At 54.1% G+C, this 17,523-nt stretch overlaps 1 protein-coding gene across 3 annotated transcripts in view; it reads right to left on the bottom strand.

Moving 5' to 3' along the window:
* The window catches only part of KCNAB1 (potassium voltage-gated channel, shaker-related subfamily, beta member 1), a 79,633-nt gene that overhangs the window by 27,415 nt on the left and 34,695 nt on the right, over positions 1-17,523 (bottom strand). For all 3 annotated transcript variants that reach the window (XM_009884399.1, XM_009884400.1, XM_009884401.1), the window contains exon 2: positions 546-589. In XM_009884399.1, coding sequence (XP_009882701.1) covers positions 546-589 — 44 coding nt within the window. The remainder of the gene's footprint in view (positions 1-545; positions 590-17,523) is intronic.

The following is a 17,523-nucleotide window of genomic DNA, read 5'->3' as shown; positions in this document are numbered from 1 at the left end:
ACCTGCCACCGTGCTTATAGATGCTCTTTGTGATAAAACATTGATAAGATAAAATATTGATAAGGTATTCTTTAGCTTTCAAGCCAGAACGGAACAGAAATAACAAGGTACACACACTGGATAAAATAAAATCAGAATCTGCCGGCAGCCCAGGCAGACTGCCATCCCCCGAGACTGGAGCTCTGACACTCAGAGCTCTTGGGGGCATTCACAGGCATCTCAGATGTGGTCTCTGCGGGCTGTCCCTCGGGGGGATCGGGCTGTATTAGAAGGAGATTTTATGACACAAACCCTCATCGAGTTCCACTGGGGTGCCATGGGCAGAAAGCATCACCTAACGCTGGGGGCAAGCACCTCCCTCGGCTGACGCACAGAGCCGTTATTAACACATCGAAGGGCCTCTGCCGGGAACCGTCTGCAAGACCGAGCGCCGGCTGGGGCTCTGGGGGAGCGCGGGGTTTACATACCGAAATACAGGAGCAGGCACCACCAGGCCGGGGCGGCGAGTGGCTGCAGCCAGTGCGGCGGCCGCGGGGGTTACTCACCCAGGCCCAGGCACGAGACTCTCAGTCCGGATTTTCCAAGGTTTCTAAAAGGAAAAGAAAATAATTAGAAAATACTCTTAAGCCCTGAAGGGACACACAATTTCACTAAGCCCATGGGAAAACAGCAGCCGGAGAAGATGAGCCTCTGCTTTTGTGCAAATCACCCATTGTCCTCCAAAAGGGGCACGTTCTCCCTCACCGGGGATGCCGGCTGCCCGGTTCGCAGAGGGTTGGATGCACCATCATCATCCTTTGCCTCGCCAGGCCATGGGAGCAGCTCTGAGCACTCGTGGGGCTGGGAATAACCCCAAATACATTCAGATGTATCTCACATCTCATGTCATTTGGGATCCCATGAATAAGGCACACACATTCTCTTCACTTTCATAGAATCATAGAATGGTTTAGGTCGGAAGGGACCTTGAAGAGCATCCAGTCCCACCTCCCTGCCCTGGGCAGGAACACCTCCCCCCAGCCCAGGTTGCTCCAAGCCCCGTCCAACCTGGCCTTGAACACCTCCAGGGATGGGGCAGCCACAGCTTCTCAGGGCAACCCACACCAGGGGTTCACCACCCTCAAAGTGAGAAGTTTCTTCCTAATATCTCATCTCAATCTCCCCTCTTCCAGTTTGAAACAATTCCCCCTCATCCTATCCCTACATCACCTTGTAAAAAGTCCCTCCCCAGCTCTCCTGGAGCCCCTTTAGGCACTGGAAGGGGCTCTGAGGTCTCCCCTTTTTGGCCTTCTCTTCTCCAGGCTGAACCCCCCCCCCTCTCCCAGCCTGTCCTCCCAGCAGAGGGGCTCCAGCCCTCCCAGCATCTCCGTGCAGCAGAGCGCAGCAGAGGGTCACAAGCCCCCCTCGCCCTGCTGGCCACACTTCTGATCAGCCGAGGATATGTTTGGCCTTCTGGGCTGCGATCATGCATTACTGGCTCACGGTGAGCTTGATCATCATTCACTATTCATTGTAATAATACCAATTAAGGCATTCACCTTATCCACTTGTCAAAACATTCCCATCCATCACAGCAGACCCCTGGTCTGGTTACCACCGGGGCTCCCAAGCTCACGGATTCCCCCCGAAACAAAAAACCCCGTCATTTCCCAGCCCGAGGGGAGGCAGCAGCTCGATCCCTAACGCCGGCTGCTTTTGCACATCACAGAGATAAAACTATCACCCTGCTCCCACCTCCTGGAGCCAGGCTGGAGACAAGATAATTAGCCCCGAGGCCATGAAATGTGCCGTACATTAAACCTCTAACCTAACTCAAACCTATTGCTGCCGTACAAAATACCCTTTTAATTATACCCTCCTGCTTTAACCTTTACGTTACAGCTGGATCTGTGTAATTTTTTTGCCAGATCAAGGTATAATTTTGGGACCTTCTGTCTACCTTCCACTGCAGAGCGCTGTGAACAGTCACTGCACTTTTCACTATTCCTAATGAATTATTTAAAGTCAAATAATTAAAAAAAAAGCCCTGCTCCCCCATGGTAAAAGAAGTTGGACAAAACACCCAACATTAGCACAGGTCCTGTCCTGCTCTTTCAGCTCTTTTTTTTTTTTTTCACGCTTGATTTGGGGGCTATTTCAAGTATTTGCTTGTATGGCACAATGTCCCGTGGGGGAGAACGACCAAAGGCGTCCCCGGGGAAGCCAGGGCAGCCAGCCCGAGCGGTGCGGGCAGCCCGTGGGATGCCCGTCCTCCCGCCCCCCCGCCTCTCCCCGGGGCCCCCTAACACCACCGCTGTACTCAAAATTTAGCGTTGCTGAGGGGAATTTAAAATTTTGGGAGAGACAAGAATTAGTCCTGGGGTAGCTATTTGAAACGCTGCAGCTGCATTCCCAGCGCCACGAGCCCCCGGGCTCACGGCACGGATCGGTTTTTTTCGCCTCTGCCCTGTTTTTTTTTTTTCCTTTTATCCCCCCCCCCCCCTTTTTTTTTTTTTTTTTGAGTGAAAGCACAGCTGGGCCCCTGCAAAACAAAACCCGTCCGTGCAAAAAATAACACAAACGATGGCAGTCATCCCCTGCTCACCAGCACAAAGGATAATCCTCAGAAAGGCAAAAGGCAAATACCCGGCAGCTGCCGGCGGGCTCCAGACAGAGCCGCAATCCTTCGGGCAGTGAAGGGGAGCCCGGGCTGTGGGACTGGGGTGTCCACCTTGCTTCTGGAGACAGCCCACCCACTGCACCATGCTCTTTGGAGAAGCCAAGTGCTACTGGTTTTGGAGTCCTCAGCACAAGAAGGACATGGAGCTGTTGGAGCGGGGCCAGAGGAGGCCCCGGAGATGCTGGGAGGGCTGGAGCCCCTCTGCTGGGAGGACAGGCTGGGAGAGTTGGGGGGGGTCAGCCTGGAGAGGAGAAGGCCAAAAAGGGGAGACCTCAGAGCCCCTTCCAGTGCCTAAAGGGGCTCCAGGAGAGCTGGGGAGGGACTTTTTACAAGGTGATGTAGGGATAGGATGAGGGGGAATTGTTTCAAACTGGAAGAGGGGAGATTGAGATGAGATATTAGGAAGAAACTTCTCACTTTGAGGGTGGTGAACCCCTGGGGCAGGTTGCCCCGAGAAGCTGTGGCTGCCCCATCCCTGGAGGTGTTCAAGGCCAGGTTGGACGGGGCTTGGAGCAACCTGGGCTGGGGGGGAGGTGGCCCTGCCCAGGGCAGGGGGTGGAGCTAGATGATCTAGGGGGGTTGGAATGAAGTCGTCTTCAAGGTCCCTTCCAACCCAAACCATTCTATGATTTCCAAACAGTTTACATTTATTATGTAGAAGAGGTTGGTTTTTTAAGCCCTCGTTCTCACCAAGCTATTCTTTGCCTTTCAAAGTCTGGCTCTGGCTCTGCGCAGGCACACGGTGCGAGGCCACAGCTTGTCCCTGGACCTGTACCCCTCTCCCTACATACATATAAATATGTATATATACACACCCCTATACCCTTTTTATATGTATATGCATACACACACCCTTTATATATAACTCTTTTTACATATATCCCTATATAAATGCATACATTTATACCCACATACATATGGTGTAAGTGAAACCCTCTGGTGTTGGTATGCGTTTCCAGGGCACACCGCTCCCCCCAGCAGCGGGGTCTGTCACAGGGTCTCAGCCCGGCTACCGGCCGCTTGTCCCAGTCCTCCTTCCCCGCAGGGCGCCCATCCCACAAAGCCACGTCAGGACTCGTCCCCCTGCACGCTGGGGATTTGGGGGGTAAAGCGTACCTGCACAGGAACCAGGCTTTGCCCCGGAGAGCGATAACCAGCTCTTTGCAGAGTCTGGTCCACTAACAAATCTGGGCAGAAATATTGTGTTTGAATTTCCAAAGCTGTCCTTGCCATTTACTTAGCACACGTGACCCGGGTACTTGGAAAATTTTATGTCTATAGCAAAGAGCCGACGCTGAAAATGCCAAATCTTTGCAGTGCACGACCCCTCTTGCAAAATGAGCTCAGAAGCTGCTCGGGAGGAGGTTTCCCGCGCCCACGGTCCTGCCTGGAGAGCATCGCTGGCTCGCAGCCCCCAGCTACTCCCATCCTTCCCAGCCCTCCTTTGCCCGCGAGCGCTGCCCTCAACTGCACGCTCTAATTAGCGGGCGGGCAGCGTGAGAGCAAAGCGGCCACGCCGACGCATGGAGCCACAAACCAGCTAAAAACTCATCCCGCTCGGGATGGCTCGCCTCCCAGCACGGACCGCGTGCTGCTTAAATGCCGATTTGATTCTTGGTCCTGAGGCAGAGCAGTGATTTGTCTCAATTAGCAACAGTTCTCAAGACCTGGTTCTCCTCCAGCCCCCTAAAAAAAAAAACAACCACCGAAATAAACCAACCAGCAAAAAATATATATGTATACATTTACATCTATTTTGCAGCTTCCAGGTGTATGTATATGTGTAGATATAGTACACTTACATATATATACACATAGACACACAATGCCTGGAATCTGCAAATTGCCACGTAAAATCAATGGTCGGTTTCTAAGTAACCAAACAGTAAAAGCTCTTTGTGTTTCCGTTGCACTGATTCCCAAGTCCGAGACAATGACCCACCTCAGTCCCAGCGCTGCGCCGGCAGCAGCCCCAGCGAAACCCCGAGGATGGCTGCCCCGGGACAGTCGCCGGGACGCCACGACCAGCAAACCCTGAGGAAGCCCGAGGTGCCCGTCGGCATCGGCTGCGTGGGCTGAGCATCCTCCCTGGGCAAAGCTGCGGGAGCGCCTGTGCCCATGGGTACCGGGGCACAGCACCGCCGGGCGGCCACGGGTCCCTTCCACAGGGACACACTTGGATCCCTTTGCGGGGGACAGCGTGGGATCAGCCAGGAAAGCGTGGGGGGGGTTCTGCCATCACGCTCCCAAACGGTCATGGACAGCTCGGGATTTTCTGGGCCAGTGGTGGAAGCTCTCAGCAACATTTTCAAGGCCAGAAATGATCTTTTTTATGCAAAGTAATTATATGAGTTGGCACTCAGCTGTTGCCGAGCTGACTGCTTCCCCCCGGGGGGTGCTGTAGGGAGGCCATTGCCCCCGCAACCCACGGCCCATCTCACCCACCTCCCCGCTCGGGCCCGATCCAGCACGGCGCCCTGCACGCACCCGTGGACTTCACTGGGGGTGGTGGGCAAAGCCAGGTCCCACCACTGCGCTCGGCTCCAGGAGGAAAGGGAAAGGTGATGTTTCGTGCAGTATTTTGCGAGTAATTATCGATTAGTTTATTGGCGTTATTGCCCTGGTCGCCCGTCCCTACTCGGCATTTGCTAACACCAGGCTGTGTGGAGACGGCGTTCCCCCACAGACAGCCACGAGCAGTGGTACCCACCGTCCCGCTCACGCTGGGGCCAGCACCAGCAGGGCTGTTTGCTGCCGTTAAAGTCCCAAGCGTGCCATTCCATCTCTGAGGCCCAACCAGGCAGCCCAGCCCCCTGCCACCACCGCTCCTGGGGGCTTGTGCTGTCACTATTTAATCACTCTTTCAGAAGAAAGAAAAAAAAAAAAGAAAAAAGCTCTTTTTAAATAGGAAGGAGGACATTGCGGGAGCTTCCAGTCTCCCAGGATCCCTTTTGCCTATCCTAGAAGCAGCTGATTAAAAAAAGTCAACTCTCTTCCGCATGGTCTGTGGTTTTGTTCCTCTGTTTTCCTCATTAGCACAGCTACCTTGCTCCTCCTCTCGCTGATGTTCAGCATCCCTTGCACTACGCACAATGAGAACTGGACTAGATGATCTCCGAATCATAGAATTGTTATGGCTGGAAAGGACCTTTAAGATCAAATCCAACCGTTAGCTAACTCTACTGAACCCACTTCTAAACCACGTCCCTGAGCACCACAGCTTTTAAATGCATCCAAGGTCCCTTCCAACCACCACCACTCTCTCATTCTGCAAACAGGAGCAATGGCACCGCTCCCCACAGATCACCGCACGCCGGGAAGCGTCGAGAGTTTTATCTGCTGCTGTTCCCAGCACCCCGCGGCTCCCCACCCCGGCACGGCCACATCCCGGACCCCGTCCCTGCAGCTCCAGCCGCACCTTCCAAACTGTGTCTAGTTCCCAGTCTGAAACTGCCTTCATTTCCTTTATCCCAGACTTGCGCCACAAGCAAGACCCAAAGGTATTTACCACCTCACCCCTGAATTTATTTTAAAACCAAAATCCGAAGCCAAGCGCTACCGTGCCGGCATGCTGCCCAAGCCCGGGACACGGCAGAGCAGAGCTAAAGGCACTGGAGGAAACCCCCAAGGGGACGGGATGGAGAAAGGTGCACCAGAGATGGGGCAGCCCCCACTGGATGGGGTTTCTTTGCGGGCAGCCCCCCTCACCCTGCCCGCAGCAGGAGCCGTGCAAACCTCACAGAAAGCGCCCGGCTCACCAAAACGTTTAATAAAGGACATTTGTAGCCAAACTCAACATATTGAAGACCTTATTTTGTGAAGGGACGCACCGCACCGCTTCTGCTCTTTGTAGCTCTAAGAAAGATGTATTTTAAGTTTAATTTTAAATCTTTCCAGTTCCCTTCTCCAGGGAGCAGGTGTTGCCCTGTCCCAGCGCCGGGGGCTGAGGAGGGCAGGGAAGGCGTGGGGACGCAAAGCACCCAGCCTTGCACGCCGGTTCGGCACAGCTCTCCTTTCCTGCCGTAAACCAAAGGTGACATTTTTTCCCTGCCTGCGCAGCCGGGAGTTTGAGCTAACACAACCATCCTCGCAGCACCGGCGGCTTCGCCAGATTGCGCTGGGTTAACGAGCGCGGGAGATGACTGCCTGATTCATTGAAAACACAGCTTGCAACTCGGAGATGTTGTTAAAAATACACCGAGGTACCAAAACAGCGCGCGGGGAAGGACGACATTTCCCTTGACTAGGCTTTTCCAAGCAGAAGGCATATCCATTTCCCTGCGGAAGCGCAGGTTCTTGGCCACGTCCGATGGGCAGCGATGCGGGAGCACAGCTCCGAGACGCCGGCACCCGCGGCGGCACCCTTTTTGGCGCCCCCCCCCCCCCGCCCGCCGCTGCCAACCCCCAGCCAGCACCAGGCAGCGCGTGTGAACAGCCCCGGCGGGGAAAAGGCTGGGAAGGAGGCGTTAACCGGGGAACGGCACCTTCCCGCTGGCAAGGAGCGACTCCAGCAGCAGGACCTGGGTGTAAAAGAAATAAGCAATTGTAAAAGAAATAAGATTTTAAGTGATTTAAGTAACTTAGGCTTTGTTATATTTTTTTTTATATATATATAGAGAGAGAGAGAGAGAGAGAATGATCATAGAATGGTTGAAGAACACATGTACTTGTGTAACGTTGATTCATAGAATGCAGGTGCTTAAAGACAATATGACCATTGAGCTACAACTTCAGAAGAGGAACTGCAATGGAATGATAAGAGTCAGCTGAAAACTAATGAACTTTTGGAACTACTGAAGAATGAAGAACTGGGAGACTTTAAAGAAACAGTAAGAGCTGGCCAGACAGAAATATCAATTATGTAATGTTGCGTAGAATCATATATATAGAAGGTGTATTTTGTTAGCCACTTGCCACTCACTGAGGTGATGGCCCAACTCTGGGTTGTTAATAAAGCAAAACTAGAGGTCCCCACAGTCTGGCGAAACTCTTTAGCACCGGGCTCCTGGTTACCAACCCCTCTGCCGCTTGGCGGGGCTCCACCAAGAAAAACCAAGTCCTCGTTTTCTCTTGCCAGTGGAGAGAGTTGCACATACGCCACGTCTGCTCCTTCATCATCCTCCTCCACCATCGCCAGGCTCAGAGCCGCAGTCCCCAGTGCCGGAGGGATTTTGCCTAGGATGGGGTTTTTTTCCCCAGCGCCGTGGCTGAGCAGGCATCGGGGCCGCAGGTGAAGGCTTTGTTCAACTGCGCAGAGACCTGGAAAAATCTGTGCTCAACTGCTCGCACCTCTTGCCAGCCAAGAGCAGAGCCTCTGCCCGGGCAGCAATTATGGGGACTCGAGGGCGCAAGTGCTCTCAGATTCGCTTCGGTGCCTACTTCCCATTTCCCTTATCTCCAGCAGACGCACCGCTCCGCATCTGCGGCTCCAGCCCTGGCTGCAGGCTGGGGACCAAGCGGGGCTTTCTGCGTCCCACCGCAGCTGCTCATTTAGTAACAGGGAGAAAAAACGCAACCAAAACCCACCACACAGCTCAGTTTTTAAGCATGGGAGAAACTATACTCAGAAAAGATACTTTGGTTCTGGACCTAACTGCGATGCTGAATAAGCCCGAGTTAATTATTTTGCTGGAAACAAGCGGTTAAACGAGACGTTGCTCTCAGGCTGACACCAGTCCGTGCAGGGATGTGGAGAACAGCCACCACGAGCATAGATCCAGCCCTAGGTACATGCTCGGGGCTGCAAAAGCCCTCAGTTACCCAAGGCTGGAGGGGAAAATAAAAAAAAATGCATTTTGCTTGTTAGCCACTTTGCTGTGGGCAAAGTTATGGGCAAAACCAAGTGAAATGCTAGAGAGATGTATCAGATTTGAATGATGGGCAAGAAGAGCTCATTACGTGTCCGAGGAGTCAGGGTTCGACACCCACGAGAAAAGCCGAGGTGGCAGCTTGTGACTTCAAGAGCTCTTTGGTTCAGTATCCAGAAGTCAAAAAGCGACACAAAGGGAAAATAGGGGACTAACGCCTTCTGCAGAACTACAGAGGGGTGATGAGAGCAACGAGAGGCATCCGGAATAAAGCCTGACAGTGAAAATGCAGGGAAAATATTACTGTTTGTCAAGTCTCGGGAGCGAAGGAGGGGGAAATCCATTCCCAGGGGATTTTTCCTTGTGATGTGGCTCTGTAGAAAGATTAGGTTGTGGCCAAAACATTAATTTTGATTAAAAAGACAGGAACCCAAGGTTTAAAATGGAGATGAACATATGGCAGTGAAAAAGGAGACTAATTCGACTGTGCAGCAATTCTAAACCCATTTAACTCCTTCTCAGGAAGGTTATTTGATGGGAACAACGTCCCAGAGCACCGTTGGCTACCTGCAAGTCTGAAATCATTCATCTAATGACAAAGAAAGAAGACTTACAAGTCTGTTGGAACATTTTCCCCTTGTTGCCAGTTTTGCTTCTAAAAGCATTATTCAAGCTACCCTGCAACCTTCCGAACCACCCCATGCGGCAGCAGCGCCCCAGGGCACGCGTGGGTACCGCTTCATCAATGTAAATCTGCACATAACAGCATAATACAAGTAAGTGTTAATTGTAGGGAATATCTCTATAAAAAAAATAGACTTGGAATTCGCTGCAGGTGGGGGTTTCGCGGGCTCTCCCCGGCCTCGCAGAGCCTGAGCGTGAAGAAGCCACAACAGCCTAATGGCAGGGTTTATTCCTGTTTTCTAACACGTAAGAGCTAGACCCATCTTCCAAAATCCAGAGACCAGGGTGCGACCCAGGGTGCCGTTCCCCTGCCGCAGGGACAGCCCCCTCCAGCCCTGCGGTGATGGCCGGGCTCGCCGAAGCCACCAGTTCCCCTTTCAGACACGCTCCGCTCTTTCCTCCCATTAGGAGGTTTCCGCAGTATTTAACCAACACTTTTTATTTCCTCAATGCCACTCCATTACGCCGCTAGGAAAGCCTTTCCACTGCAACAGCTATTTGCAAGCCCCTTCCACATCTCCTCTGCTTAAGCAGCTTTTTAAGTAACACTAAACCATTTCTTGCTGAAAAACCCCTCTTTCCCAGTGATGCTGCCGTCCCAATTAGCTCACAGGGCAGGTGGGGGGTGGCCAATTATAATCCCACGGTCATTAAGGGCTCAGCTCACACCAGCTGAGAAACACCTTTTCAAGCGGAATCACACATGGGTAAGCAGAGCACAGCCTTTGCCTTAAACCACCGGTGCCCAGTCCGGCCCCCCCTAAACCCCATTTAACACAGGGAGAGCAGTGAGGATTGCTAAAGACCTGAAAAATTCCCGGGTCCCCATTTTGCCTCTTGCGCTCACCCAGTGCCTCTTTAATGGCTTTTATGGTAACTTTTCGTTTAATTAATTCCTCGGAAGCGTAAGTGCTGACAGTGCAGTCAGAGCTGAACGCGGCCACAATGAATATATAGTTTTTATATACATCTTGCCAGCAGCGAGACCCGAACCAGCCTGCGGGAGCCCGCGCAGCCCCGCGCCGTGCCCCCCTGCTGCTCTTCCGCGCCGGGTTCGGGGCAGCATCCCGGGGCTGAGCCGGCTGTCCCTGCGGCAGAGCCCCCCGTCCCCCCTGGGGAAGGGCAGAGCTCCAGGAGGGGTGGGAACAGGGGGTGGGTGGGATGAGCCCCGAGCAGAGAGCTCCCAGGAGGAGCGGGAATGGGGATCCCGGGGAGCCGAGAGGGAAACTAGAGAGCAGCAGGGCTGGGGAGGATGAGGCTTGGCTCTGGCAGAAGGTATCCAGAGAGAAGATTTAGGGGAAAAAAAAACCCAAAAAAATAAACCCACAAAAACCCAAACTATGGTGACATTGTCTCAGGCTGAGAGAGTTGGGGGGGTTCAGCCTGGAGAAGAGAAGGCCAAAAAGGGGAGAGCTCAGAGCCCCTTCCAGTGCCTAAAGGGGCTCCAGGAGAGCTGGGGAGGGACTCTGGGTCAGGGAGGGGAGTCATGAGACAAGGGGGAACGGTTTGACACTGACAGAGGGGAGATCGAGACGAGATATTAGGAAGAAATCTTTCACTGTGCGGGTGGTGATCCCCTGGGGCAGGTTGCCCCGAGAAGCTGTGGCTGCCCCATCCCTGGAGGTGTTCAAGGCCAGGTTGGACGGGGCCTGGAGCAACCTGGGCTGGGGGGAGGTGGCCCTGCCAGGGCTCGGGTGGACTAGATGGCCTTTAAAGGTCCCTTCCAACCCAAACCATTCTATGATTCTACGATTTTATGACTAGCCACTGATGAGGCAACACACAACAGCACAGCCCTGCACTCCTCGCAACACCCCCAGACCTCACACCCCTCCAGCGAGGCACCTCAGTGGGGAAGGTCCTCATTTCATGGCCGAGAACCTCAGTCTCCCCCAAGATGGGCAGTAGCTGAACCCCCTGCTCCAACCCAGCGTCCGTGCACCCAGGCGGCTGCAGGACAGGGCTTTAATTAAGTGCCTAACGCAGCTCCTGCGTTTGCAGCCCCACATTTGCATGGGTGCCGGGTACGTCCCACAGGCATTGGGGTAGAGGGGACCCCCAAAACCACACACAGAGACACCCACATCCTCCCACACCACTGGCAGGACTTCCATCCCCAGCACCAAAGCATCACCGCAGGGCACGGCCAGGTCTGCCACCAGCACCGTGTGGGCAATGTCATGGCACAGCAGTGCCCAGTCGGGTCTGGGGGATTTTCAGAGCTGAAAGTCTTTAATTAAGAGAAAAGGGGGAGAAGGCGGGGGAGAAAACGTGTCTACAAAGCAGCCTGTGCCATATGGCAGGAATGGTATCTGTCTCCTGTGGCACAGGGCAGAAAGCGATTGTAATTATTCACTTTTAATTAATTCCAGTGTATGGGAATGGGTAAGAGAGCCCATTGATGGCAGCAAACGCTGCAGCACTGGAGGCAGCCGTAACATTGGACCGCAGGGAACCACAACCGGTCACCGAGCTCAGTCCCACACTCTGCCAGCACCGAGCACTCCTCGGTCACCCCTGGCAGGGGTTTCCCCATCCCTCCACAGCCACATCCAGCAAGGGGAGCCTCCAAAACCACACAGAGACAGCTCCCCAGGTACCCCAACCTACCCCAGCACCCAGCCCTGGGGCAGAGCAAACCCATTTCCCCACCTCACCCTTCAACAAGCAGTGGGGGAAGAGCAATTCCCTTCTTTCAGACAACCTTCACCATCAACCTTCCAGCCCCATCACAGCAGAGCATCAGCTGGGTTCCAGACGCCGCCAGTCACACACAGCTGGAAGAGGAGCAGCAGGTTGAGTCCCATCACAAGCCCCCAGCACCCTCCCGGCGGGGATTTATGCTCTGAGCCACCTGCGCTGCTTAAGCAACTCATTAACCTACAAGTGGTTCCTCCTGTTGTTAAGGGACAAAGCAATTATTAGCAAATACACCCTGGTTATCCAGGTGGGAGATTTGCTTTGTTGCTGTCCTTAGCTGTTCACAGGGGAAAGAGCTTGGGTTCGATCACTTCGATTAACATGCACCCAAATTAGCCCAAACCCTCCATTTCTGACGCCGAGCAGGGCTGCCACCCCATCGGGTATCTGAACCTGCATCGGCCTCTGCCTCCATAACCCCACCGGGTCCCTGATGGTTTGCAGAAGGGGAGGTGGGTCTTGTTCAATCCAAAACCATCTGCTTCCACGTACAGGGTAAACTTCACCCAGTGCCCAACACCGGGCTGAGCTTATCTCCTGCGTCGTAGATGCTTACCTCCTGCATCTCTGCAATCCCGGCCGGGACCCCAGCCCGGACCAGCTCTGGGTGCTGACAGTTGCCCCCACCCTGCACCCAGCCAGCCTGGAGACATCTCCAAAACAGCCTTGTGTTTGGCAAAGGCTAAAAACAAAGAGTTCAAGCTTTTAAAGCGGTGAGTGATGGTTGGGCTGCCTGGAAGATGAAGCTGCCGAGCAGCTTTGCTTCAGTCTGAGGTGCGCTGAGCAAACCCTGCTTTAAACTTACCTACTTCCAGTATTCCCATCTGTACAATGGGAGCAGGATCACCATCCTATCTGCCTTTCTATCCACCTACCTCTCTATCCATCCATCTAGCTGTCTATCCATCGATCTGTCTATCCTTCTATCCATCCATTTATCCACCCATCTTATCTGTCCATCCATCCATCTATCCATCCACCCATCTATCCATCCATCCATCTATCCATCCATCCATCCATCTATCTATCAGGAATGAGAGAAAGAGTGAGAGTTTTTTTCTGAGGAAAAACAAAAGTTTTAAATAAAATCTCTGCAATAACACGTACAATGACTAAAACATTTTCGACTCCACACCCACAGAAGAATCATCAGGCTTAGAAGAGCTCGGCAGAAATCAGATAATGCTGTTTTTCGCTTGTTCCAACCCCACTTTCATTGCTCTGTGTTGGTGGTTTTGCCTACAGAGGCCAACCTCTACCAGAAATGCAAAACTGTGGAGATGGATCCTGCGCGGGTTGGTCCTACCGAAGTGGCGCCGGTGGCAGGTGACCCCCCAGGACCCCATTTCACAACCCCCCGGGGGCAGCCAGGGAGGGAGGGTGGGTGGGGGTCCCCGGTCCGTGGGGGCACCACCAGTTCCCAACACCCACACCGCAGTGCCTACGGCCACGCCGACGGCCTCGGCACGAGGGAGGCGAACGGGGGAGGCAAAACCCGGCACTCCCCAGGCATTTCCAAGTATTCCAGCATGCGAAAAACACGCAGAGAGCAATAGATGGGGGGCGGAGGGAGGTGGGAGGGGAGAAAGGGGCTTTGAGTGGAGCAGGGGGAACGGGGAAGGGCACAAAGCCAGCCCCGGGGAGAGGCATCAGCATCTTCAGCTACAAGACCTGCCCGCAGGTGTCTTCCTGGATCTCCTCCACCTCCACCACCAGAAAGGAGGGACTGGGGCAGCCCCAGCACGGCGCAAACCCCCTGGCACGCACCCTCCCGGCTGGGGGGTGAGCCCCAAGGCGGTGGTACAGTACCCCCCGCAACCAGTTAAGCAAAACTGGGGAAACCGTGACACGGTTTTTCCTGCATATGAACTGCCGACGGTTTGGCTTAGTGCTAGAAAAACGTAAAAGAAAAGTCACTGTTCCCCAAGCTGGCGGTGGGAAAACAACGTTGCTTAGAAACATCCCCATTAGTGCTCCAGAACCGTTCCTTTCTGCACAGAAAATGAATAAAATATGTAATTTGTTCCCTGAAAAAAAAAAAAAAAAGAAAAAAAAAAAAGAGGCTGTTTCAAGTGACAACAAAAACCTGACAAAAGTGGAGACCCTTTCCAACTGCCCTCTCCCGCTGTGGCACCTCCGACGTCCTTCACCTGTGACCTGCAGAGTGGCGAACGACAAAGTGCGACGCTGGGCTTAGCCCTCGCACCGCACGAAACCCTCAGCTGGGCTGCTTCCCGTCACGGTGAACCCTCTTATCACACCCCGCTTCTCTCCCCTTTCAAATGCCAGCGCGAGCCACCCTGCACCCCCTGAGAAAGGGTGCTGGTGGCCATTGCAAACCCCCACCCCATCCCCTGCTCTAAAATGGGCCATGAGGGCCCCAAAATCTCCCCTCTTGCACCCGGTAAGGTGGGGTGGGACCCACCATCCCTGTGCCATGGGGAAGGGGCTGTCCCTCACCCCAGGAGAACATCTGCGGGGTCCCCAGGACACGGGGTGCCCTGTGCAAACCAGCGTGACGTGGCCGGGAAGGGAAGGGACAGGCAGGAGAGCGGCCATCCCCCTCCCGCCCGGTTGAGCTCTCCTCTCCACCGTCACCCAGCCTTTCCCCAGCCTTCCTGGCCCAAAACCGTTGGACTTTTTGGGTGATGTCTCTCAAGCATGGTGGTGTTGGAGACACCTACCCCTCCAGCACTGACCACATCTGCAGAGCTTTTGCTCCTTTGAACTTCTCCCAAGACACCCGGGCAGACATCTCCTCGGCCTGGCAATGCCAAACTGGAGAGCTGAGAGGATACGGAGCAAAGACACTCCGTATTTCCAAGTGCTCTGAGAAAACACACCATCTCCACCTCTCCTCACAAGTTTCTAAGGTGACCTGTCAGCATCTGCGCGGGCTCCGGAGCTCCCTGCCTCCCCAGGGGAAGATGCAAATTCCTTCACCAAAGCGTGCTCAGCTCTTCCTAACGTTTCGAAGCCGCTATTTGTCACGATTCGTCGGGCTGCAACAGCCCCCAGCGCCGCTCAGTCATGGTGTGAAGGGAGGGTGAGGCACCACGGAGGTGTTAATTCTCTTCTTTAATTAACTTGGGTGGTCTCCTGCTTTGAAGGCTGGATCTCATTCTGTCTCATCAGCTCGAAAAGACCTGCGGGTTTTAGACAAGCAGTAGCTGCCCCTCAGCGCGCTCCCGTGGCAGGAGGTTGTCTCTAAGTGGTGTGGGTGGGAAGAGAGAAAAATAATGGTTTCTGTCTCCCATTTGGCGAACAAAACACTTCACAACACACACAGCAGTTTCCGCTAAATTACCGCCCGCATTAGCAGTAATTGCAGTGATGCAGAATTGCAGCTTGCCACTGTTTTATGTATTTTAAACTCCTTTACTTGAGCAGAGAGAGCGGAGTGAGGGAGCTCTGTGTGCCACCGGGACACCTGCACGTCCTCGGCAAGCTTTGGTCACGGGCAGGTGCAAACCACTGTACCTGGCTTCGTTTTGGGTAATGCCACAAAAATCGGCGCCTTCGCTGCTCTCTGTTGCTGCTTTCAGCCGCCTGTCAGGTCAGCATCGCGCCCTACCCACAACAGGGTTTGTTACAGGGTGGGGTTTAAAACCTTAGTCCTTGGAAAGCAAGGATGGTGATTTTCAACCAGAGTCCTACCGAGTATCTTTCCTTACTCTACCACAAACTGCCTTCCTCTTTGTCCCGCAGAAATATTCCCCATTTCTAAATGGAAATTGTTTGGCCCTGATACAAGTTGAAAGCCCACCCGAGCTGTCCCATATGGGCATGTCGGAGAAGCACGGTGGCTCCTGGTGGCACTTCTGCATCCTGACGGTGGCCAAGGGGGACGGGGTGGCTTTGGGGTTTCCTCTGGGCGCAGCACCATGCGCGGTGCCAGGCAGGCTGCAGGCAAGCCCAGCCCGGCCGGCACAGCCGGGGCACGCCAGGCACCGGTGCCGGAGACACCCACCAGAGACACCCCTGGTGGAGAGGGACCCGTGGTGCCAGGCTGTGCCCCAGTGCCAGGTTGTCTCCTGCCCAACAGCCCGCGGCCACGGGACCTGCGGATGCTCAGAGAAAGGCACTGCATCCCAGCAAATGCTCCGTGCGTGGGCAGGAGACATGGACAGCTTCAAGCTGTAGAGCTGGAGCAAAGGCAGAGATAATCCCGGCTCTGATGAATCGTAGACTCACAGAATAGTTTGGGTTGGAAGGAACCTTGAAGATCATCTAGCTTCACCCGCTACCCTGGGCAGGGACACCTCCCCCCAGCCCAGGTTGCTCCAAGCCCCGTCCAACCTGGCCTTGACCACCTCCAGGGATGGGGCAGCCACAGCTTCTCGGGGCAACCTGACCCAGGGGCTCACCACCTGCACAGAGATTTCTTCCTCAGATCTCATCTCAATCTCCCCTCTTCCAGTTTGAAGCCATTCCCCCTCATCCTATCACTCCATGCCCTTGGTAAAAGTCCCTCCCCAGCTCTCCTGGAGCCCCTTTAGGCACTGGAAGGGGCTCTGAGGTCTCCTCGGAGTCTTCTCTTCTTCAGGCTGACCACCCCCAACTCTCCCAGCCTGTCCTCCCAGCAGCTCCAGCCCCCTGAGCATCAAGTACCATCATGAAGTACCGACATTTCTGCAAAGCGTCTAATCTCAGGAAATTTTCAACTCTGTTTCCAAATGACAAGCAGCAGAGATGAACATGCAAAGCTGTAGCAGAAGCCGGACCAGCATAGACGGCCCAACAGATACTTGAGCGAGCTGAGAACACAGATTTATTTCCCTGGTTGAGCACGTGCATTCTTAAATTTGCTTTAACACTCAATCTTACACTTGCAGTGTTTGACCATGCTTACGTTTGCTGCTTTGCAAACTGCTTTGTAATCTCTTCTACCTGAGATGTTATAGAAATAAAATAGAATTTGATTTTAATCATGCGCATCCGCCGTAGCGTGGTGAAGGTGCACCTGGAGCAACGCTGCTTTTCTAAGCTATTTCAGAGTGGCAGTGGATGGACGACACAGTCCCATGTGCTCTTCTGAGCATCCTCCTTCCCATCCGGGTTTCTGCAGTGACGCGGCAGTCGGTGGCTGCCCTCTGGTCCCCGCCACAGTAAAACGGGGTTTGGGGGAGTTGGCGACGATCCCCACCGCTGCAGCGGTGATGTTAAGTATTAAGTCAATGATACAAAATAGGAAAAAAAAAAACCCGTTACTTGTAGAATAGCTACAGAGGCAAAACAGAGCAGTATTGATCAGCTGGAAAACAAGAGCGGTGAAGTCAGGAGGTGGGTGCTGGGCAACGGACACCCCGGCTCTGCGGCAGGAGGGGCGGCCAGCCCAGGCACGGACGGCACGAGGGGACATGCTGCAGGTGCCTAAATGGCATCTGGCCCCTGTTTCTTGGCTCTCCTCACACTTTCCAACTCATCTCCCATACTCGTAGGGCCACCGGGTGCGTAGGCGGTCGCTTCAGCTGAAATTCCCCAGGATTATTTTTTTTTTTTCTTTTTCTTTTTTTTTTGGCTGCATCCTCCGAAAAGTTGCGGATGACGCACTGAAATGTAGATAAGGTGAAATAGATGGGCCGCAGCCAAGCGCAGGGGCTGCCGCGCGTGGCTCTGGCAGACGTGCCGGCGCGCTCAGCCTCCCCGCGCGGGGTCCCGGCCCTGGGCCGG

Source organism: Charadrius vociferus, unplaced genomic scaffold (assembly GCF_000708025.1).
Source record: "Charadrius vociferus isolate BGI_N301 unplaced genomic scaffold, ASM70802v2 scaffold104, whole genome shotgun sequence".
Classification (NCBI taxonomy): Eukaryota; Metazoa; Chordata; class Aves; order Charadriiformes; family Charadriidae; genus Charadrius; species Charadrius vociferus.
This window is presented reverse-complemented; position numbering and strand designations above follow the sequence as displayed.